Raw genomic sequence first — 25925 nt, 5'->3', positions numbered from 1 at the left:
TTGATTTGTTTATTTTTTCACCAATTTTTATTTAATTTAGGGAGATTTTGTGGAATGATTTGATAAAAACGCATGGATTTTGGAAAAAAATTAGTTCTTTAAACAACATTTTACAACTGAATTATTTGGTAATTTGCACAATAATTCATGTTTTCTCTGTGGGTGGATTTTAAATCAGAATATATCACTATTGCTATTACCGTTTACTTTTAAAGCTCCTACTGCATAGAGTGTTAATAAAAGTTGGAAAACTACATTTAAATTATTCCAACAGTGGGCAAATGTACCAGGAATAATTGGATTGCGTAGACAAAGTAGGAAGGGTGACAGTACATTAGAAACAAGGTAATCTATATATACTTCTACATAGCTGCATCGACATCGTCTTTCTTTGTAGCATTAATACTAAAATTAAGAGGCCCAGAGGGAGCCCTGAGGAGTCACTGCTCATAGTGGCTCAGAGGTACGTCAATAACGGACTGCATCAACAACACGTCAGGTACGGAGTTGAAATATTTCTCATAAAACAAGGAATATACAGTCATCTCACATGAGCACCGGTGTGACGGCGTTCTTGATGTTGCCATAGGCAGCTCGTCCCAGCAGCTCCCTGAAGCAGCGCTCCGTCAGCTCCATCGGGCTTTCCTTCTCCTTCTCCGACGCCTGCAGCGGTGAGGGCGAGCGACTAATGCAGGTGAGGAGAGAGAGAGAGAGGCATGAAGTGAGGAGGGGGGAGGAGGAGGAGGAGCCGAGGAAACAGAAAAGAAAAAGGGGAGGGTGCAGATTGGAACAGTGAACGGAAGACTGTTCAAATCTGTCTTAATGTTGTCGACTAAACATTTTTATCATAGTTTTCGTCAATAACTGGACAATGAGTTTTAATTTTAATGTTAACAAAAACTATATCAAAATATAATTTACTTTATTTTTCAAAAACTATAACAATATAAATCTAGATTTTTTTTTTTAACAATAACTATGTCAAAATATATCTAATTTTTTTTTTTAAACTATATAAAAATATATCTACAGGTTTTAACAAAAACTATATCAAAATTTATCTGTTTTTAAAATATAAACAATGTCAAAATATATCTATATTTTTAAGAAAAACTCTATCAAAATATACTGTGTGTACTTTTTGATTTTAAACTGTGTGTATTGTATACTTTTTGATTTTAAAATGTGTTGTGAAGCACTTTGTGGCTTTTGTCTGAGAAAGGTGCTATATAAATAAAGGTTACTTACTATGTCTATATTTTTTGATAAAAACTATATCAAAAACATATCTATATTTTTTTTTTTACAAAAATCTAGACTACAACTGAAATAGTCCTGATGACTAGACTTTAAAACTACATTGTGTATTAGTCAAAAGACTAAAACTAAATCAAAATTTGCTGTCAAAATTAACACTGATTAAAACACAGCTGTAAATCACAGCTTTGATTTCACTGATTAATGTGATTTTCCCTCCAGCTAAAATTAGCCATATTAGCGGATAAGTGTGTGCGCGTTTATACACTGAACATCTGCTGGGATCACAGTAAGCATGTCAGTCCCTACATGTGTGTGTACACAGTGTTTCAAGCTTTTCTTCGTTCTCATGCAAACGTTAACATCTACTGTGACACTAACTTGACCACGACCTGCTTCTGAAAAGTACATAATTTATTAAGAAGCCCAAGCCTGCTGCTGCAGATGAAACTGGCAATCCTGCATCTCAGCATCTCCATGTATTAAACAAGATTAAGCAAACGGACGATTAGGTCAGGACATTAATGTTAACACATAATTTTCAGCGCAAAACTTTTGTACAACAATAGGGTGGTGCATTTTTTTCCTCAAAAAGCATTATCAAAAAGAAAACAGTCATCTACATCCCCCGCCAGATTGGTTGCCATTATAACACAACCTTTTCTTAAATGTCCTAAATCTAAGAACTTAGATGTATACATAATGAAATATCACATTAGAATATAAACTTACTGACACGGTTTCTAAGAAAAGCTGTCCCCTTTGAAGATACCTCGAACAGAATAAAAAAAACAGCACAAGGGCAATAAGTCCGGAAAAAATACTTGTGCACTTCTCATTTTCGAACTCCATCAAGGTATTGGTACCTTGAAGCCACACACCAAATTTGGTTATCCTATCTTAAACGGTTTCTGAGAAAAGTTGTTCCTTTTGAAGATACCTCGGACAGAGTCCAGAAAACGGGACATGGGCAATAACTCCAGAAAAAATTATTGTGTTTCTCTCATTTTCGAAATCCATCAAGGTATTGATACCGTGAAGGCACACACCAAATTTGGTTATCCTATCTTAAACAGTTTCTGAGAAAAGCTGTCCCTTTTAACTCGGACCTATATCCCCCTTCTGCACCCCCTTGTGGCGGGGGATAATAAAATTATAATAGAAAGATTAACCACTGTCTAAAGGTGTTCATTACAACAGTGAAGCCTCTTTGCTGACATCTGATCTGATACATATTTACATCCTGCAGAGCAGCAGGAACGTAGTGGAAGTAGTGATGCACGATATTATTGGCACGTTATCGGTATCAGTCAATATCGGCTTTAAAATAAAATCTCAAACCTCGGCCATTCTGCTGATATAATCAATTGATAAAATATTGGGGTTTGCGTCCTTGATCGACCCATAGACGCCTCATCGGCCGTGTAGGGGCGGGACCAAGTGCTGCATCTTGTGAGTATGGAGCAGACTGCAGGACTGCCTGTAAATCAATGGAGGAAGAGACACTCAAATACAACTTTTAGGTATTTAACTGAGGTTGCAAGTATCTCAAATGTTTCGTTTGAAAATAATTGTCGTGAATAAATATTACATGTTTTACGTAACTTAACTTGAAGTATTTTTCTTGCTTTGCGCAATGAATGTTACTGATATGTTAAGGTTTCTATTATTCAAACAAAATGATGTTGCTGGAATTATTACGCGGAAGTCAATGAAACATCAAAGCTTTGTCTTTTGTCTGCATTTGCCAGTGGGCCAACATAATTAACAGTATGTACAATAATTATGTATGTTAATTCTACTACAAAAACTAAATTATCTCTGCAGTGGATGTAACTTTTTTTTCTTTTTTTTTTTTTAAACGGAGGAGGGTGGATATACGTTTATTAAAATCCCCAGCTACGTGTGGACAAGGCCTCACATTCACACACCAATAGAACTTAGCTGCCATGCAAGGCGCTAATCAACCATTGGAGCAACTCAGAGATCAGTGTCTTGCCCAAGGACACTTCAACACATAGACATCCATAGCACTGGGATCGAAGAACCAACCTGTGGATCAAGAAACGACCACTCTACCACCATGATTGTCCAAAAAAGTAATGTTTTTTAAGTTTTTTTTTTTAACAGAAGGGACTGTGGCACAAAGATACTAATAAACAAGCAAATGGGTTCTTGTATAACAGTATATAGACAAAGGTAATCAGGAGTGGTAATTATAAGTCAGTCTTTAACATCAGAACATTTTGGATTGTAATAGTCCATGTGCATTGTGGTTAAAGTAAAGATAGGATTGAGGTAATTAAACCCTGCACAGGCTGCTGTGGGTAATAATGAGTTGATCTCAGAATGAGGAGGAAATGAGGACACAGCAGGAGCAGCAGTAGCAGACCTCAGAACACAGAAGCAACCCTGTTACATTGTCTCACTGTGTTTCTTTTTCAATAACCTCTTCATTTCAATCCCTCCAATTTATATTAACTGTCATTCAAGTCACACAGTGTTCTACTCCTTCCGTTCCCATAACCTTGAAATGGCAGCATTGACATCAAAGCCAGTCACAGAGTGTGGAAAACTGCCAGGAGTGGGAAGTCTCTCAGCTACAAACTCTCAGGTCTCAGCATCTCTGAGCTTTCTGTGTCAGACATCTTTCATCCTCAACCCCAGTGTGCTCTATCTGTTCATGTTTCTCTTTTTTTTCTTATCTCCTTCAAATTCTTCCTCACAGGAAGTGGCTGGTTTAACCTAAGCTCGTACGATATTTTTTGAGATGTTTTGTGATTCATCCGGTCCTCTCATATGAAGGCATGTCAGTTACTAAATCATACAGACGACGAGAAAACAGCGTTGTTGTGCACTAGAGGTGATTTCAGCTGGGTTAAAGCCATGTTAGCTGTCTTTCTCTTTAAAGGGGTTTAAACCAGATTTGGGCTGATTTACATTTTTTAATTACAATTATGTCTTCAATTATCCATGCTCAATTACGATTACGTGAGCGGCATTTTTTCCAATCGACCCATGTTTTAATTCAGCTGTAAAATATGCAAAAAATATTTTCTAACACGCAATTTGGTTTACCTAAGAAAATATTAGTTTTAATCTAAGCCTTTTTTGTGTCAGTATACGCCTCCATTTCAGTTTTTTTTAATGATAAAATGATCCTCAAGAGCACTGACAGGTAGTGGGAAATGTTGTTATGAATCATATTTTAATAAATGTTAACTTTATGTATGTGTATGCCATAGAACTGTAACATGGTTCCCAGTTTTGCATTTAATAAAATTATAATTAACAATTTTTATTTAATTACAATACCAATTACAATTAGAAAGTTAATTATTATTATTCACTTTCATGTATTTTTTTTTCTTTTCTCTATGCTGTTGTGTTTGTGTGACATGTGAGATTGGGAATGGTGGAAATGTATGTGTTCATACTGAAAAAAAAAGAAGTTAATTATCTTTACTCAATTACAATTCAATTACGATTACAACAACAATATATTTTTCTATTACAATTACATATATAATTATGTCATTATTATAATTAATTATCAATTATGCGATTACAATTATAATTGACCCAAACCCTGGTTTAAACAGAGAGAAAAACAACCAGAAATGCACACATTCCCACTTACATATTAAGGTGCCATTGCATGTTTTTGAAATGACAGAGAAACCCAACCTAAAGTTTAGCGTGCTGTGGTTTTTTCCTTGGTGTTCTCACCTCTCTGTGCGCTCGCCACTCTGCAGGTTGAAAAGCAGCGACGGGACAATCTTGTCCATGTGCTGAGGATCCCAGATGTTCGCCTGCAGCTCGTCATTCACCGTCTTCCTCACCACACCTTGCAGACCTTTAATACCTGCCATGCGGATCCTTGGAAACAAGATCAACACTTGTTTTAACCAAGAACTAAAATAATACACCTATATATTTAGAAAATTTTATTTTTGTCTCCATTTTTTTTTTTTTACATCTTTGTCATGTTCTTTTTTTAAAGATGTGAGACTATTTTCAGCCAATGATGACTTGTAAAAACATCTTAAAATCACATTATGTAACCATTGTCAAAAGCCTGAAGTAAAATGGAGGAATAATCATTTCTTATAACAAAAATAGCAGCTTGTAAAAATTCTGTCTGCTGCGCAACCGGGTGTTTGTTCTCTTACTTTGTACGGATGTCTGGATCCTCGTAGCTTGAATGGCACATCTCACTGAAGCGTGACACAAAGAAGTCATAGCTGCGGTGGTACGAGGCCGTATCCTCCTCGATGTTGGCAAACTTTACAAACTGAAATATACAAAAAAAAAAAGTCTTAGTGTTTATCATAATCTGTGCTGCTTCCATGTCTCCTTTTTCTCAACTGATTAAATCATTTTCCCTTGAAGCCAAAACCTAAATTAAAATAAAACTGCAGCTTCATAACATGTAATTAGGAATAAAAGGTACATAGCAGAGGGGGGTTCTCCCACAGGGCTGCAAAATGTCATCATATAAACAGGCTGACATTTAGTCTCCCTCTGCGCTGTCATTAAGGATTCATGATCAAGACTTCTTTAGTGACGAGTGATTGACACACTAATCAAATTATGTCAAATGATAGGAAGTCAATATTGCTAAACTTAATAACAGCATGAATAAATTCCTATTTGAAACGTGACATTTGGTTAACAAAAAACATGATGTATATTTAAAGAAAACATTGTGGCTTTCTCTGGTGAATGTTTTTCATTGCCTACAAAGTCAGTGTTGACAGTGTTTTGAAACAGATTAAGTGTCCTTGAGCAAACTGCATAAAGCGAGCAGATGTCAGCTCTGGTGTAGCTGTTCAGCAGCAGCAGCAGCAGCAATTTACTACCTTGGTTTGTGACTGGAAGCTGGCGAAGCATCACTGCCAGTAAAAGCTTTTGGTGTCAATGCATCAAAACTGCTAGGAAAACCAGGATAGAAATTGAACTGAAAGCCTTAGGAGGGGATGTTAAGAACAAAAAAGGAAAACATGAGCAACAAAAAGCTGAGACTATCAAAAATGTCTTAAGGAGAATTCAGGCTCCAGCAGAGAGATTCATACAAATAGCCATATTTTCTGACATGCCTCAACTTCCTGTGTGGTTATTTAAGCACTTGTTAGCCTGTTATGATTCAGAACATTAAAAACTATTGATTTGCTTGTCTCATCATTTCCACTGCACCAGTTTCTATGTGTAGCACTTTATTAGATTATTTTTGTATAGTATGAGCTTCACCTACAGTGTGACTCTATCAGTGTTAAGTGTTTAAAATGAGAATTCATGGACAAGGTTCAGGTAAAACTTAAAAAAAAAAAAAAATAGCAGTGCTGCTAGGATTAACGCGTTTCCAGATGTAATAATATTCAGTGATTCATTTAAGAAATGTGTACAGTAAGTCTTATTTCAGCATATATGTTATCCATTAAAAAATAAGGCAGAAAATGCTCATCTTATAAAACTATTCCAAGTCAATAACATTTAAGTTATACATAAAAATTTCATTTTAAATTAATTGCTAGAAACAATAAGGAACTCACAGAGTTTGTTCCTAGAATCTGTAGGTTGGGTTTGTCTGATTCTAGCAACTTGCGCACCATCTTCAGAAAGCTTTCTACAAACAAGTTGATGCTCTGGCAGTGACAGGCCATCAGCAGCTGGTCGAGGGCCTCCATGGCTATGCACACATAGCTGATTAAAAAAAGAAAAACAGACAGAAACTCAATAACCTTTGTCAAAATAACAAAAATGCAGATTACATTCGTGATTAATACATGACACAATATGCGACTACGGGGAAAAAAACATCTTAAATCTATAAACGTTGTGATTTCACAGAAGTTAAAAGCCTTTATAAAATATCACGCGAGAGTCATCGGTGCAGAACGTGCTTGACTGTTTTATTTTATGCAGAGAGTCTGAAGGTTACCCATATCTGTGCCGAGCCACATCCCTTGACAGTCTCTCAGAGAGGTATGCGCCGATACGGTCCAGCTTCTCTGGAGCTGACAGGGCGTAGAATGTCAGCTTTTCCATGTTGGCCTTAACCAGGCCATCCTAGAAAGATGGAAAACAGGTTTGAAAACAGAACACAAAAACTGCACAAGAACATTACGCCAAGTCTCATTTGAGCATGCTTTAGAAAGAAAAACAAGCAAATTATCAAAGATAACAAAAAATGTTGTCGCTATCGAGACAGGAAGATAATGTAGAGATTGGTGCAATTACTAATACAATCATTTCAAGGGAACTTTGACTATGAAGTTATTTGGGCTTATAAAAGTGATCATCACTGACAATTGAATATTACTGTTATGCGTTTCCATTGTGGAAAGGTATTTATTACTTTTAAGTACAATTAAAAATGAGCTTAATTTGCTATTTATCCATTTATATAAAAATTTCCGTTACCATAATATCCAAAAGCTTGAATCACCAAGAAGATACTACCTCAAACACCCGACTGACACTTTGATCATACATAACTAATCACTTGTCTGATTACCAGCTGGTCTAACCCGTAGACTGTAAAAAGAATAGACTGGACAACCTCTCCAGTGGAGTGAAGCTTTTATTTTTAGAGCTCCCCCTGCTGACTAGCTGCAGTATAGGCCATAAACCCCGCCTCCTCAATGATAATAGATGGGATGTGGGTCAAACTGTAATGTTAAAATACTCATCACATAATTTTATTCCAAACCTAAACTCTGCTGTGATCATTTGTTATCACCACCATACATTGGGTTCCAGTGTTCATTTTTCTGTGAAATTTGTTTTAAATAAGTTATTTGAGGTTGAAAAATGGGATTTTACGCCGTATATGACGATGATTGACAGCCGCGGGTTTTGCGTAGCTCTCTTTGTGAATAGCAGTTACATCGTAAAGGAAAGCTGAGATGCCATTTAACTTTTCCGTTCAGTTTTTTTGGTCTTTTTTGAGCTGTCAAAATGAGTTGTTGCAGTACGCTAAATGGGCAGAGCGTGTTACCAGGGCTCATCCCGCCGGACCCCACTGGCTCCAAATGACATCAAATTTACAAGATGGAAGCGTCCCTAAGCGCTGTATTTTGGCTTCAAGAACGTTGAGTGGGAACAGCTACAGTGAACGCCCACTGGTCTAAACAGTGTGTGTGTGATCTAGCACAACACCAAACATCATTTATTATAACACAAAACTATTCATCTGTAGACAACAAACTGAAACTTCAAATAAATCTGCCAGCGCTTTTATTCATCACTTCATTCAATGCAGTTACTAATTGTGCAGAAGTTAAGCTAAAAATCTGTTGGCCTTTGACAAAGAGTTGCAGCCATTTGCCCCTTGATGGGTCAAAGTGGATAAGTACATTTTTTATCAAAAGAAACTGTACAAAGCATTGGTAAAATAAAAAAGGGTTAATTCTTGTTGTTCACCCTATTAATTAAAAATTCAATAAAAAATTGTGAAAAAAAAGAAAAGAAAAAGGTTGATTGAACTTCTCACCTCTGGATCTTCTGGGAAGATGTTGTCCACAAGTCTCTTGTAGCGAGGCCTGAGAGCCCCACAACAACCACATACCGCTGAGGACAGAGAGCAATAAACAAAGAATGAGAAAAAGGTACACCACAGTGAGATTTTGTGGAGACAAATGAAGATGACAAGCCTGTGCATGAGACCTCTAAAAAGCTTCTTGTGACATTTGAAATGAGGGCATAATGTTGTTTTTCATACTCAAAATATAATGTTCACATTCAAAAACAGAGAGGAGTGCAGATATTTAATTTCAAACTCCATAAAGCCCATCTTTTTTTTTTTTAGCACATATTGGATTGAAGTAGACAAATTCCACAAGGATCATGAGAGAAAATGAAAGAAAACAAGTGTGTTACTCTTAAAGGTTTGGAGGCACAATCACAGACATCTCATAGCATCAAAGCGAAGAAATAAAATGAAAACAATAGAATATTTTAATTAAAGAAATAACTATTTTTTTCCCTTCAAATTGAAGCATAAATCTCTGCTTTTATGTATAGACTAAACATGGTGACTGAGCTCCGACATCGCTCTGTACAAAGTCCAAGTATTCCTTAAAATTGATTAATAAATAAAATGAACAATATGTCCATCTGTCTACATCTGAGAAAATGGAGCCATAGAATGAGTGTGGCTGTATGGTCTTAGAGCCAAAAGAGTCAACTAACACTAATGGATCACAGTGGAGTGAAAACAGATCTCAGACTTTGCATTAAGGGAACACAGACCAGGCTGCCTGAGAGAGCCGAGCTCTGATTGGCTGAGAGAATTCAGCAGTGATGAGTCACAAGAAGACCCGAAGAGGACACAGAAACGAAAAGAGAGATTAACCTAAAAAAAAAGCCTTGAGCACGATATGCATATATCACTAGATTTCTAACTTCATCAAACACCGGTCACATCAAAACGACACGAGGAAAAGTAGGTCATCACACCGTCTGCAGTGCAAAGTCTTGAATGCTGGGGTAGTCTGATGTTTCATACACAGCTTAGACGTCCTGAATGTTGAATAAAAAACAAACATTCTACAAAGTAACAGCCTTTCCTCTGGGCTTCCTTCTAACTTCCACCTATAGACTTGCTTTTTTTTCCTTTGATTTTCCTCCAACAAATGAAAAAAGGTTTTGCAAACAATTCAAACACCAGACTAGTTTCACTGACATTGTTCAGATCTTTGATTCCAGCCCTCCAAAAGGGCTTGCAGGCAGCACGCAATGTCATAACTCATGATTGTCTTTGTTAGTTTTTATTCAAACTTCATTGACCACAGGTCAGAAACCGGAAACAGAATAAATGCCATCATCACAACACACTCATCAAAATCGTTTGGATTTTAACGATTCTGATTCCGATTCTAAACTTCAATTCCTGTTCTTAACAATTCTTGATTCCGATTCTTTGAGTTGTGCAGGTCAACAGGTCACAGATTTCACAAGATATTTTTTTCATTCATAAAAGCCTTTACACAGGCCATTTTTATTAATTCACTGAGTTGATACAGTTTAATTTGGTTGCTGTACTATAACTAGGGTATTCAATTACAACAGTCCCCAACTGTAACTGTAAAACTGAAACTTGCTGAAATAACACTACAAACAAGTTGGCAGCAGTCTAAAAAACAAAGAGTTGCAGTCCAGGTAGATGTGAAACAAAATAAAACAATACAGTTGATACAGCGGCAACAGAAACTATAAACAATAATTATATTTCAAACTTGTTTATATTGTAGGGAAGATATTATATACGTACATAAATGTAACTGGAGTGTAAAACCACAAAAAATGCACCACTTTAAAAAGAAAATTGACTAATATAAGACCTCATTACATGGAGTATAAGACAACAGAGAAGTGGAATCTTTGAACGTTTTTGAATCCTTAAATCTGTTGATTAAAGTAAAAGTATTTTTTTCTTTATGTACTACATACTGTATGTAAATTGTATATGACTGTAAATAATTTACATGTTTTATATAAACTGTTAATGTGTGAATTGTAATAGTGGTAAGGAGCGAACAAATAAAAAAAATAAATTTTTTTTTTTTTTAAAAAGCAACAACTCTCCCGGCCGTCACTGTCTTTAATTCCAAGGCAGCAGCCCCTCCCCCGCTACAGAGAAACGGCAGCAGCAGAGGACTGAACTACACTTCCTCATTTAGCGGGGCAAAATTAAAGCTGTTAACTTCTTGAATAAGCCTACATTCTGTGTGAACTCATCCTTAAGTAACTCCCTAATTTGATCATTTAAACCATAGAAGTGGCGCTGTCTATGATATGGCCAGAGAAGAAGTGATCAGCGCTGTCTTTTCCATCAGCCTATGGTCAGCGGCTCCACGCACGCACCCACACACGCCCAATGTTTTACTTTCAATAATCCCTAAACCACAAGGTAACTAATAACTACTTTACTCTGTTTTAAAATCATCACAGTAGACACCTTCAATCATCCAAAATAGATTGCTCACAGCAGCAATTAATTAAAAGACTTGTTATAAAACTCACAAAGTAAATAAGCACCAGCTTTACACAAAGCGCGCCAAGTCAATGACTGATTAGATGTTATTTGTTGTACATTAAATATAGTGGATTACTAAAAGGCCTATTTCAATGGGGTGCGGTTAAAAGTAGTCTTAGAAGTATCCTGAATTGTACCAAGGTAATTTGTTTAAAAGAAAAATCTATTCAGATTTTTTCTAGCAAATAAAAACTCCATCAAAAATCGTGATTTAGGGTGAGTTTAATTGCTATTTTTGATATGGGGTCAAATTAGAGTGAATTTAAAGGGATTTATAGTTCATTTTTGTGTGGGATGTTATACAAAGGGCTTCTTGGATTTCCTCTGCTGGCAGTAAATAAGTAAGGCCAACATCTTTAAGTCAACTGAAACAAGACAAACTGAATTAGTGAAACTGAATTAATTTGCTTCAGAAATCAAAATCGAAAACTAAGACTAAATCTAAATTTACTGCTAAGTTAACCCTGCACCTTACTTAGGAAATGGGTGACTTCTTTACTCTCAGTAAAGTTAGTATAGCTATTATTCTTCCTTATGCTTTGGTAGAGATTGGGAGTGGGAAAGAACACTAGGGAGAGCGATGGCCAAGGAGTGGTGAAGCAGGTCAAGCTATGACAGAGAGAAATGGTAAATGAAGTTGATTTATAACTGATTTATACCACTGAGGTAATCCCAAACCCTTGACAATATCAGCTCATTCACACACCAATGGGACAGAGCTGCCATAGTTGACCATTGGGAGCAACTTAGGGTTCAGTGTCTTGCCCAAAGACACTTGGACACTTTAACAGGTACAGCACTGGGCTCAAACTCCAAATCGCTCGATTAGATCAACCACCTGAACCTCACAGAGGAGCTCATTTAGCAGCACACTGCTGTCACAAAAAGGCTTCACAGACAGATAGACAGACAAGAGCCTTCATCCTCTGACTTTATAACAAAACATTAAGGAGGTAGACAATAACTGATTACATACATTTGTTTAGAAGTGATTTTAAGCAACCAATATAGCTTCCTTTTGACATATTCCAATAAAAAATTAGCCTCACTCTCTCTCTCTCTCTCTGTCTCACTGAGTGGACGTCTTACAGATGTAGATGCCAGAGTTAAAACTATTATCCCATATATAGTAGTCCTCTGGGATGCCATCTGCAACCTCTCTGTGGCAACAGGGCAGCAATGCAAGCTTGGATGTCCGTCTAATTCATGCTAACTACATAAAGCTCGCCCTGATCTCAGATTCCTGTCTGTTCTCTAAATGTTCATTTGAATTCTACTGAAGCAGTTGTGATGGAGCTTATCTCCATGAGATGGGTGTCTATTCAGAGGATTGTTCCCCTTTCACATCGCCTCTCTTCCTCCTGGCAGCATTACTGCATTGGCTCACATCCCAAGTGCAGGCAGACGTGAATTAATGAATGAAACTGCAGCATGCTCCTGATGCATACGGGAACTGATAAAGGATGAAGAAGTGAAGGATGCAACATGGACAGAGGAGAAGAGAAGGAGACGAGCAGATGGGCAAGAGAAGGGGGAGGTGGACTGAGATGTACTGAGTGAGTCACAGATTAGCACTACTTATTAAGTCCTCTCTGTCCTGCACAAATCTGTCCTGTTGGGAGAGAATACTGATTTTTAAAGTTAGAGAAACATTTTTTAAAAAGGCAAATGGATGCACAACTCTTTCTTCAGTATAAAAGTAGGTAGGTAGGTAGGTAAGTAAGTAATGTTTATTTCTATAGCACCATTCACAGACAGAGAAGTCACAAAGTGAGTCACAAAATTAAAAAACAAAGTACATTTACAGTCACAAAACATGATGGTCATAAAACAACCCTTAATTCACTGGAATTAAAATGCTTTCTGAAACAAAAAGGTTTTCAGTTTTCTCTTAAATACATCAACAGAATCAAGAAAGCCCAAGGAAGGAGGAAGATCGTTCCAGAGCGTCGGCGAGACGGCCTGGAAGGTGCGCATCAGGACACAACAAGTCTCTAATGTATCACAGAGCCTGACCATGCAAAACTCTGAAGGTCAGCACCAGGATTTAAAAATTGAAACGAAAAGTGACTGGGAGCGAATGAAGGGCTTTTTAGAATGGGAGTAATATGAGCCCTTCTGCTTGTGCGGGTCAGTAACCTCTCCTCAGAGTTTTGTACCTGCGGAAGATGAGACAGCTCCTATTGGTTTAGACAAGAAAATAAACTGTTACAGTAGTCTAAAAGAGAAGACACAAAGGTGTGGATAATCATTTCAAGATCATCTCTGGACACAATTGTTCTAAGTTTAGAGATTTTCCTCAGTTGGTAAAAACAATTCCTTGTTAGCAGAAAGAAAGTATAAACTGGGCAGACACTATTTCATACATCTGTGTTACCCAGTCTAGCTTTCCATATTCTATAAATTACACATTTTACCTATAGGGTAATGCTAATTCAACACAAGGACGACGCACCCAAAAAAGCCTAAAATCCTTGAGTTTCATTTCATATGATGTAATACGCTAAATACGACAGCACCAAATTAGGACACAGTAATCCAGAGCTGGGTTCAGTAGTTTTTCCTCAGTTTGTATTAAATCAAGACATGTTATTGTGTCTTTTCTCCAATAATGGGTACGTGTGAAAAAAGCTTACAGCGAGGTGGGTGGACAGGGACTTGGACAGCAGCTGTGAAAGCGCATAAAGCAGGGGGTCTCACGACATCCGCCCACTTTGCACGGCAAGCTTTCAACATGTTTAATGCCTGGAAAACTCCTCCATAGTTACAGTAAATACACCCTAGCATGCAGTAGAATCTGTGATAAACAGTGATAATATGGAGAGATATTTTTTTATAATAACAATATAGGGTGAAAGAACAAACCTATCAGCAGGGTGGTGTGACAGAACTGGTATACTACACATTTACACAAGATCCTTGTAGTTGTTTTACTAATCAGATACCAGGCTACTAATTCATCAGGGATGAATTTAGATGGCTCGCAATTTAAACGTGCGAGAGCTCTCTGTCCCTAATAACAACTCAGCAAGGAGCGAGCCAATCACTTGTTTATTTTTAGCATGACACCACCGGGTGGGTACATTAACAGATTAAATTCTGCATTTAGCGCTGGACACCATCCTAACATTTTCACATGAGAGTGAGGGGAGGTTAGACAGAGGGAATAGAAGGAAAAGAGGCACATCAACTTGCTGATGTGAGTGCTTGTAAAAGGAGTATTGTGGTCCGATAGTCATCTCCATGCTGGTGACAACAAACTGACAACATGCATTAATGCCTGAGTGATCTATAAACTAATTAGGATTGCATCATCCATATTTTTGAATTCGGACATCATGACAGTTCATTAAAATATATATAGATTACAAAATATGTATTAGCATTAGCTGTCCAAAGGTTATACACATTGGCCATCAATTATCAACCTTGCGTGAAAACGGGTGCACATTTGGTTGTACGACAGAACCAATGAGTGATTTAAGAAACATTTGTATCTGACCAATCCCAGCGTACAAATGATGGGGTGTTGATAAATGCAGCGGCTGAATTCGATTGTCATTAACTTGTTACGCCCACTGAGGTCAAACAAGAAAAGAAGCTTTTCCAAGCTGAAAATCGGCATCCTCACATCTGAGGTGGAGCAAACAAAGATGTGCTTTCTGAACATGTGAAAAAGTTTTAATTAAAGAAGCGCATTTAAACACTCTGTGGAAGAGGATCAGCTACTGAGCAAGTGACGTCTGCCCCCCTGTGTGCACTTCACTGCAAAGATCCTGGAGAGACATACAGTCTGCACGCTTCAGGTAATAAATATTATATTATACAGTATTCCATGAAAGGAAAACCAAAAAAGTCATATCAGTCAAAACATGGGCTTTTTATAAATTTATTTTTATTTGGTTTAATTTGTTTTAATCTGTTCTGAATGTGTGTTTGCTTATGCTTAAATGACAGCTGAGGCTTGTTGTAATACTTGATTTTCAGTCTCTGTCAGATTTTGCTGTGCTGAACCACAAATCCACTAGGGGTGAGTATTGGCAAGGATGTTGCAATACGATACGTATCGCAATATGTGGTCACGATACGATATTAGCGATATTCTACCCAGTTAATATCAAAATTAAACGTAGAGATGAAAAATCAATTTGCTATTTATGTTCATCAGAAGACATTGATCATTCAGAGGACAAATTAACTCAAAACTATTTGCTTCAAAACATCCTATTCATTATTTATTATTAGTGTATTTGCACATTTTCACTGGAAAAAAGAAAATGTAGTGGTATACACTGCCATCATAAAATAAAGTGCAACAAGTTTCTTTTCACTGTAGAAGTCTCAAAGTAACAATGACAACATAATGACGTCATTGTAACAACTGTAACTTAAGTGAGAACATTAAGGATAAATCACCCTGAGTTACTGACAATGCACAAAAATAAGAAAAAATCATTTATCCTATGGTATCAGTTTAAGCACTGATCTGAACACATTGAAAGCATTGTAACCACCACTGAAATATTGCACAAATACACAAAAATATTGATAACTTTTTTTTAATTTAAAATAAAATTTTTAAAAAATAAAATAAAATTCAAAATTCAAAAATCGATTTTTTAAATTACAAAATTGATTTAAAATCGGCACCCAAAAAAAAAAAAATTGCCATATATCGTGAAATTGATTTTTTTTCACACCCCTACAATCCACACAATAAGATTTCTGTACAAGAGCTCACACCTGACCAGATGGTAGAATTGATAAATACCAAAGCTTACGCGAATATGGTCGAACGTATGAACGGTTGATAAATGAGGGCCAATATCTGCAAATCAAACACCAATCTAAAGAGGAATGTAGTGCATTGCTAAAAGACACCATTGGTTATTTAAAAAAAAAAAAAAAAAAAAATCAACCACTAGAAACAAGGCATGAAATGACTAATAATAATCCCACACACTTTACAGTTGTATTTGAATCTTTAGCTCAGCTGTGTCCAAAAATGATGCCAAAACACAACATTTGACACCATAGGGAGCCACATGTTTCCACTGTGACTGTATTCACAAGAAAAAGACATCAATACAAATTGCAACAAACAATAGACCTCACCTTCACCCGAGGTCATACAAAAGCAGGCAGTGGCAATAAGACGCATCATATTATACACATTATTACTTCCCCTTTCCATAATGGCTACATTATATAAAGTCAGTGCATTTCAGTGCACATTCAAGGACGCAGTAGATGTGGACAGAGAAAGAGCAGAAGGAAAAGGAGTTTGAAAAGCTGTGCTGCAAATGAGCACAGGAAGTATCATGGAGAAGAGGTAAACACGATTATGGAAAGCATGGCGTTGTGTCAGCAGCACTGGGTTGTGTTGTTTTATCTCCTGTTGCGAGCAGCAAACAAAAGCTTTTTAAACAAGTTGCTATTCATAACAACAATATCAATCCATGGAAAGACTTTGTTGCACAGAACATACATGTTTGCCCAGCTAATTAATCCAAGCACACTCACTATGATCCAAAGCACACATTCAGTTAAGAGTGGGTGAAGACAACACAGCTGATTTAATAGGACCAACACATTGATGTTTGGACCAGCAACCAAAATACTCCAAGGTATGAGAGATAAACACAGAGCTCAATTTCTATACACTGGGCAACAGGAAAAGCCTTGACCCTCTAGTTTGCACTGATGCCTTTTTCCATTAACCTCTTCAAATAGAAGCTGACTACAGAACTCATCAGCACTTTTCATTAAACTACTAATTAGGGTGTAAGAAAAAAGCGATTCCGCGATTTATCGCAATATCTCAACCTGCTATTATCGTATCAATCCCAAAAATTTCCAAATTGTTGTTTTTTAATCATTTTTTTTAATGAAAACACAAAACATTTCATTGCGCTAACATATGCATAGCACGTAAACGCCCGATCACTAGGTGTCAGTGAACTGCATCAGATCTTTTTAAACTACCTCACTCCTCAATGCATTTTAGCATGGAAGTTGACTGCACTTTATTTTCATAAAACATACTGTGCACTTTAATAGATGTGTGTTTCCGTTTTTTTTTTTTTTCTTTGAAGAATTTAAGAACTTAACAAAATCAGAATCTGTTGTAGAAGCAAAAGTGAATGTAATTTGACAGTTTTGATAAGTAAACCACTTGTTTTTGATATTGAATTACAGTTAGTTACCATTTACTCGTTCTCGCAAGTTTAAAAAAAAATTAAATAAATTGTATTTCATACCATTTTTTAATTTTAAAGGTGAAATTTGTAATTATTGATATCGCAATAAATCCTGATGTATATCATATTTTTTACTATCGGGACATAGTGTATCGTGATGCGCAAATCGTGAATCGTATCGTCACATTCATGGCAATGCACACCCCTACAATTAATCACTAGTAACAAAAGGGCAACAATGATATTCCCCAAAGGAAATTTACAAAGAAATTCACAGTTTCTATTTCTAAGGAACTATCCATCATTTAACAAAAACACTAACAGATTTCAATATAGAAAAGACGAACAAAAATCACTCAAGTGAGCGACACTATCTATACTAAAGTAGCTACCACTAGCATGGAACCGGTTTTCTTAGCTGAAAAGCTGCAAGATATTAATATGAAAAAAAAGACAGTTGAAACAAATGTGTGCGTTACCAAAAATAAACATCTTCGGGGTAGAGTTTTCCTCTGATCAAACAGTGCAATGCAAATGAGTATCCAGAGTCTGAGCTAAGGAAGAGCACACTGTCAGGAGACGCTACACTCCACAAAAAAAAATAATCGCCACGATGATTGGAACAGAAAAATGTTGCAGAATGTGGCAAAACTCGTTGAGCGCTCAATGCTCGACATCACGAGCACACGCAGCAGAAGACACACACACATACATACTTAAACACACAGCAGAAATAGCACAGGATTGCTTACCGTACATCGATCGTGTTGTGGAAGCGCTCACTACTGACGCTTAGGTTTCCCTAATGCAGCTCCAGCCTCTCATACAGACTCACTGCTGTGCCTCAAGGCACTGACAATATACACCAACCCTCTCTGTTACACGCGCACACACACTTACACACATACACAACTCACTTCAGAAAAAATGCCTACACGTGCGCTCAGAACTGAAAGGCAGAGGAATGCGCACCGTAATTGGTGCAGAAGCTAGCTCGATGATTTACACACATGTCTCTCCCACACATGCACACACACACATACACCAGCATTTACACTCTAGCACACAAAAAAGGGGCTGAAACTCTACGTCAGAGGGACGCGTGCATGTGATGACCTTGGAATTTCCCAGCCTTTCTTCTCATGGGGGTAGAGCACATAATTTACATACCAGAGCAACGACCTCACTTCTCATCAATCAGTAAAATACAATACAATATAAAAATGAAAAGGAGAAACTTGAGATGATAGAAAGAATGATAAAAACCAGCGGGAGCCAGTCCTTTTACTGCAAGCACCAAACTGTCATTGCGCTCCATTATTAATCACCTGATTACTCTTTTTCAAATCAACGCTATAATGGGGAGTAATAATAACCTTACTTCAAAAGCCACAAATGTCAACCACTTTATAACAACAATAGGCACAGTGACAGCTCTGTACAAACATGTGGTTATATAATGTAAACCTCTTCATACTGTGGTATTGTCAAAGCATACACGAGTCCAATGATTTGGTTTAGTGTACTTTGCTATAGTTATAAACCCAAACAAAAAAAATTATTGCTGATTACTTAAACATCAATTAATAGTATGCAAGTCACAAATAGATATATGACATCTTCTTCCAAAAATATATATCTAATAAATCAAGGACCGTCTGTGTGTGTGTGTGTGTGTGTGTGTGTGTGTGTGTGTGTGTGTGTGTCTGTTCGACCTGAAACTTTCTGACCAGCTTGCGCATGGCCCCTTGGTGTGCATCCGGACTTATTTGGTGATTACGTTTCAAAATGTTTATTTTCATTTTATTTTGAAATCACAATGGAATCAACGCAGGTTACACCGGACGGAGGGTTAGACCGGAGAGGGGGGAGGGGTGTCTGAGCAGCCGCACTCACACTGATATACTAGCAAAGCTCTCAAGTCTCACGCATTGGACGTGAGACACACGCATTTCAACCTGACGTTAGAGTGGGTGCACACGTGCAGCTGATGTGCTTGTTTGGGTGTGAGCCCACGGATAATAGATGGACACACACACACACACGCACATGCGTGTGAGAGTGCCGGCCCATGAAATGTTAAATGCTAAATAAATAGTTTGATTTGTATGTCTCTTATCAGATTCTACCCAAACCGCCGCATTAGTACAAACTTCATTTATTAATTTATCATGCGCATATCCCATAGAATTAAACCAGGGAAATCGCACACGCTATTTTACTTTGCACGCCTGTACTATGTACACCTATTTGTACATCCAACCTTCAAACACATACTCATTTGGCCATAATTAGCCAAAACAGAATATTTCAACAGAAGTCCAGGAGCATCACTTCCAACCATTTTATGTGAAAGTGTAATTTCTGCACAAACCATCTGCACTCCACTATAAATAACTTTTGTTTAGTGGTTGCTACTTCTGAGGACAAAAATATCATAACTAATTCACCTACTTCCACCTCATCCAGCTTCTCTCCTACCCCTGCCTTCTTGGATTTAACTGCCCAGATGAACGAGCTGGTTCTGGCTGGCACAAGACTAACACCCCACCCTTTACCCCACCATGGTCAATCTGCACCACCCATCCCTCCTCGACGATACCAGGCTCAGGATCACTCTTCTCCTCAGGCCAGCTGTGTTCAACTTAGAGCGACACAGGCCTGATGTGTGCTGGGTCCAGACTGCAATAGCTCTATTTTTAGGAACAACCAGAAAAAGTCAGGGCCCTATGAAGTTAATGCAGCTTCTTTAATTCCTGTGGTGACAGGTAACACAGGTAAAATTGTGAAATTAAAGAAAAGCAAAAAGCTTTATAGAGATAAAAATTTGACTCCTATAACATGTCATCCAAAAAGTCCACCAGTGTCTCCAGTAAAGTCTTTAAACTTAGCTCTTCTTAATGTTAGATCTCTTGTTAACAAGTCACTAATAATTAATGATTTTATTTTGACACATCACTTGGACTTTTTATTTCTCAATGAAACATGGTTGAATGATGGTATCAGTAATACTATTCTCAATGAAAGTGCACCACAAGACTTTATTTATTTAAATAAGTGTCGTACTTGCAGGAAAGGTGGTGGAGTTGCTGCCATTTTTAAATCAATATTTCAGTGCAAAGAAATAACATTTGGTGATTTTATCTCCTTTGAATATATGTCATTCTTACTGAAGGGTGATTCAAGAGTTCTGTTTTTAGTCGTTTATAGACCCCCAAAATATTCTGGAGAATTCATGGATGAGTTTGCTGAACTGCTGTCAGTTGTATGCACTGAATTCAACTTTTTAATAATAACAGGTGACTTAAATATTCATGTAGACAATAACATGGACAATACTGCCAAAGAACTGTATGCTTTAATGGATACTTTTGGTCTTACACAACATGTGACTGGTCCGACACACACTCAAGGTCACACTTTGGATCTGGTTATCTCTAAAGGTGTTGATATCTCTGCTGTTGATGTAAGAGACTTAGCTCTATCTGATCATTTCTGTGTCTTTTTGACCTAGAGACTGTAACATCTGTTCCCCCTAGTTATGTGTGTTTAAAGAAAAGGTACATAAATGAGAACACAAGTGCACAGTTTATGGAAGCCATAGCAATGACACCAACATTGAGTGCTGAGACAGTTGATGATCTTCTGGATGAGTATAATAGAAACGTCTGTAATGTCATAGATGTGGTGGCTCCAATCAAAACTAAGAGAAAACCAAACACACAGAAAACACCTTGGAGGAGGACTGAGATAATGCAGAATTTGAAATCTGACTGTAGAAGAGCTGAGCGTAAATGGAGATCAACAAAACTCCAAATTCATCTAGAACTGTACAAAATAAGTCTGCGAAAATTCAATGATGGCTTGTTCAAAGCAAGGCAGCAATACTTTTCTGAAATTATTGCCAAAAATGTCAACAACTCTCGCATGTTGTTTTCTGTAATTGAAAAGCTCACAACCCCCCCAGATCAGATAGCCCCTGAATTACTGTCAGCTGGAAAATGCAATGAATTTGCTGTATATTTCAATGAAAAAATACAATCAATAAGGTCAAACATCAGAACAAACCAGCAAAATCACAAAAAGTTTGAACAGCTTCAACCACTGAGGGATGAGTCAACTACAATGTTAGAGTTTATTACAGTGAACCCAAAAACAATAGAGGAGACTGTTCAGCAGCTGAATCCATCAACGTGTTGCCTTGACACAATACCCTCAAACTTCTTTAAAACTGTTGTAAAGTCAATTGTCACTGATTTGTGTCAGATAATTAACTGCTCATTCCAATCAGGCACCGTACCAAAATCCCTGAAAGTAGCTGCTGTGAAACCGCTGTTAAAAAAGAGAACACTGGATGCCTCTATACTGGCTAACTATAGACCAATCAGCAACCTTCCATTCATGGCCAAGATCATTGAGAAGGTGGTCTTCAACCAACTGAGTCAATTCTTAACATTCAACAAAATATTTGATAAATTTCAGTCAGGTTTTCGTTCTCATCACAGCACTGAAACTGCTCTTATCAAAGTGATCAATGACATAAGGTTGAACACTGATTCAGGAAAAGTATCTGTTCTCATTCTGTTGGATCTAAGTGCTGCATTTGACACTGTAGATCATACAATTTTGTTGCACAGATTGCAAACATGGGTTGGACTAAATGGAAAAGTAATGCAATGGTTTAAGTCATACTTGGAGGAGCGAAGCTATTTTGTAAGCATTGGAAACTTTGAATCTGACAGATTACCAATGTCCTGTGGGGTTCCTCAGGGATCTGTTCTTGGACCCCTTCTGTTTAACCTTTACATGCTTCCTTTAGGACAAATTTTACAGAACTGTAAGGTTGATTATCAGAGCTATGCAGATGACACACAACTATATCTATCACTGAACCCAGATGACCATGGTCCCATTGAGGTGTTGTGTGACTGTTTAGAAAAAGTAAACTGCTGGATGAGTGAAAACTTCCTTCAACTAAACCATGACAAGACGGAGGTGATTGTCTTTGGTAACAAGGAAAAGAGGACTGCTGTCAGCAATTATCTTGAGTCTCGATCTTTAAAAGCTAAAGACCAAGTCAAAAACCTTGGTGTTCTGATTGACTCAGATCTTACATTCAGCAGTCAGATCAAATCTATCACAAAAACAGCCTTCTACCACCTAAAGAACATCTCCAGAGTGAAAGGTTTAATGGCTCAGAAAGACCAGGAGAAACTGGTCCATGCTTTTATCTCCAGCAGACTGGACTATTGTAATGGTCTTCTGACAGGAATCCCCCAAAAGAGCATCAAACAGCTACAGCTGGTTCAGAACGCTGCAGCTCGGGTCTTAACCAGAACAAAGAGGTCAGAGCACATTACTCCAGTTTTAAAGTCTTTACACTGGCTCCCAGTCAGCCTCAGAATAGACTTTAAAGTTCTGCTGCTGGTGTATAAATCTGTGAATGGGTTTGGTCCAGAATACATCAGTGACATGTTAGTCAGGTATGAACCCAGCAGGTCTCTCAGATCTATGGACACAGATCAGATAGTGGAGCCCAGAGTTCACAGTAAACATGGTGATGCTGCTTTTAGTTGTTATGCTGCAAAGAAGTGGAACAAACTGCCAGCGGAGCTGAAGTCAGCATCCAATGTGAACATTTTTAAATCAAAGTTAAAGGCACTTTTTTTCTCTACTGCATATGATTGAGAGAGAGATTTTTTGTCATGTTGTTGATGTAATGATGATTTTACTGATGATTTTAATTGATTTTACTGATGATTTTAAATGTTCTTATTGATTTAAATGTTCTTATTGATTTTAAACAATTGAATGTTTTATCATGTAAAGCACATTGAGTTGCCTTGAGTATGAAATGCGCTATATAAATAAATTTGCCTTGCCTTGCCTTGCCTAAGTGCTTTCAAAAGCTGAAAAACTTGCAGCAAAATAATAGATAAAGCCCTCCATTGATGGGTGACCCCCTAATTACAATCTGAGTAACAGTATCAGTTTCTCTGCACAACTAAAAGGGTAAGTGTGTGAAGATTGATTGATTGATAGACTAACAGATAGATTGTGTTTTATCTCCTGTACACTAATCCTCAATGACTGGAGGATATACCCTAATATAAGCTCAACCAGGTTCAATGTGGGAGTGTATATTAAATAATTCCTACCGGAAATTAATATTTTTTTCATTTCCATACACATTTTTGTAATTTAATCGTCAGGAAAACAGATCGACATCGATAAAGTGCATTATAAATCAAACTTATTATTATGATATATACAACTAATACATTTATTTTAGTAACATGAAATTTATACCTGGACTAATAGGTATTTACTAGTGCCTTAAATTTGGTCTATTTTGTAATTGCTAAAAGCGCTGAGGTGCCTTTGATTAAACAAAGAAGGGAAATGTGCTTACTTGAAGAACGGATCAATGAATTGAAGACGAAGGCAAATTAATCTTAGTTAGGCAGAAATATAAGCTGACCACGGAACTTACATTTAAAGAATACCTTAAATCATTCCCTTGCTAGCTTACCTGTCTTCCAGTTATTTTAGTATATTATTAAAAGGGACAATATATAGAAATAATGAACATTTAAGTAAATATGGAGACCGGCATAACCCAACAAAATTATTGTTGTTTTCCAAAAAAGTTAAACTTTTTTCCATGTTGTTTGTATTAGAGGTATAGTGATAATAGGTTCATTTATTAAAGCTAACACAGCAATCTAAGATTAAAAATAATCGAATGTTACCTTTGATATGACACAATTCAACAGCACCTTTTGTACTAACATTGGTCCAAACTGTGAAATTGGTGAACTATGACTTTGAAGAATGCAAAGTCTGAGCTATACCACCATGACGTAGAAGAAAGAAACTTCACAAGGGTGAAAACAGAGAGGCTGCTGTTGTCACTCACCCTTTCCAACGCGATGGTCCAGAAGGGTACGGCAATCCAGTGCCAGCCTCTGAGAAGCTGGGACATCAGGCGCAGGCAAGGGCATGGCAGGCGGAAAAAACCACGCACACACAAACGCCACACAACCACCTTCCTAATCAAAGCTTAACAGATTCAAAAATCTGCAAATTTGTAGTGAAAAATTGTACTTCCCACCAAGTGAATCAGCTGATTAAAAACAGCAAACATCTACACAACCTTTTACCTTTTCCAGTCAGGCCCACAACAGCTATAAAAACCTCCAAACTGATCCAAACATCCCAAGTTCAATTGAATTCCTTACTTACACCCATCACTGGGTCACTACCTCCAGGGTTCTTCATATTCCTATGAGTACGCCGGTAGGTTGTCCGCATTAACCAAGAGATTACCGATTAGTCCCTCAATAGCAGCTCTGCACTCTCTCTCTCTCTCTCTATGCATGTCTCATTAATAAACATCTCGCCGACACAATGGGCCTCACTATCTGGACAAGCAGTGAGGACAGAGAGCAACAGGGAGGAGAGAGGGGCACCGGCTGTGGGACAACCATTCAGTGAGATACAAGTCCAAGGAATGTAGCCATTGATGTCAGCAGAAACTACAGCGGCCTAAACTTTTCACTGAAAGATCTGAGTAAGTTTCTTCTTCACACACTTTACTAAAGACTCAGAAAGCTGCACATGCACAAAACAACTCACGCTCTATTAACAGATAATTGCATTATAATCACAATAATCCATATACTTTTTTAGTAGCTTTTTGATTGATTTATCTCTTGGAATGCAATACTTTTCTCTCAGACAAGCATTTAAAACTAAAAAACTCAATTGCATTAGGAAAACGCTACCTTTTGTAACTTTAGTCCTAATAACCCATGAATTAAGATGTTTGTTTAGTATAGTCACTAGGGGTGTGCATTGCCATGAATCTGATCGCGATACTAAACAATACCATATTCATTGTGATATAAAGAACAAATTTCACCTTTACAGGTACAAAATAGTATGAAATACAATTGATTTCATTTTTTTTTTTAACTCACGAGAACAAGTAAATGGAAATTAACTGTATTTCAAGTACCAATATCAAAAACAAAGTGGTATGGAAATTTCTGGGATTGATACGATAATCGCGTGGTGAAATATCGCGATACATCGCTGAATCGATTTTTTCTTACACCCTTAAAGGCTCAAACATACTCGGGCGGACACCCGCAAAGCGGAGTCCGGGTCAATTAAATGCAAAGCTCAGATTTTACTACCGCGCCGACTTCGCCGGGTAGTTGGTGTCACACAAAACACTGCTCGCCATTGTATCGACCCGCATTAAATGTAACATTGACCTTCATTTCACCCTCCTGGTGAAACAGCGGAGGAGAGATGAACACGAGCTTAGAGGAGAGGATTATGGGACATGTAGGATTTTAATGGAAACTACCCAAGTATGTAAGCTCTCAGGAAAGTGGACAGTCCGCGCCGAGTCCGTTGTG

At 37.4% G+C, this 25925-nt stretch overlaps 1 protein-coding gene across 5 annotated transcripts in view; it reads right to left on the bottom strand.

The window, feature by feature from the left end:
* Positions 1-25925, bottom strand: part of LOC114457445 (protein EFR3 homolog B) — a 36624-nt gene that overhangs the window by 8639 nt on the left and 2060 nt on the right. For 2 of the 5 annotated variants that reach the window (XM_028439247.1, XM_028439248.1), the window contains exons 3-8: positions 8753-8829; positions 7199-7326; positions 6810-6960; positions 5430-5551; positions 4987-5136; positions 551-685 (exon numbers count right to left, since the gene is read on the bottom strand). In XM_028439247.1, coding sequence (XP_028295048.1) covers positions 551-685; positions 4987-5136; positions 5430-5551; positions 6810-6960; positions 7199-7326; positions 8753-8829 — 763 coding nt within the window. Of the gene's footprint in view, positions 1-550; positions 686-4986; positions 5137-5429; positions 5552-6809; positions 6961-7198; positions 7327-8752; positions 8830-18248; positions 18395-24415; positions 24483-25925 lie in introns of those variants that run through there. The other 3 variants (XM_028439246.1, XM_028439250.1, XM_028439249.1) reach the window with 3 other exon arrangements.

This window comes from Gouania willdenowi, chromosome 24, assembly GCF_900634775.1.
Source record: "Gouania willdenowi chromosome 24, fGouWil2.1, whole genome shotgun sequence".
In the NCBI taxonomy this organism is placed as follows: Eukaryota; Metazoa; Chordata; class Actinopteri; order Blenniiformes; family Gobiesocidae; genus Gouania; species Gouania willdenowi.
This window is presented reverse-complemented; position numbering and strand designations above follow the sequence as displayed.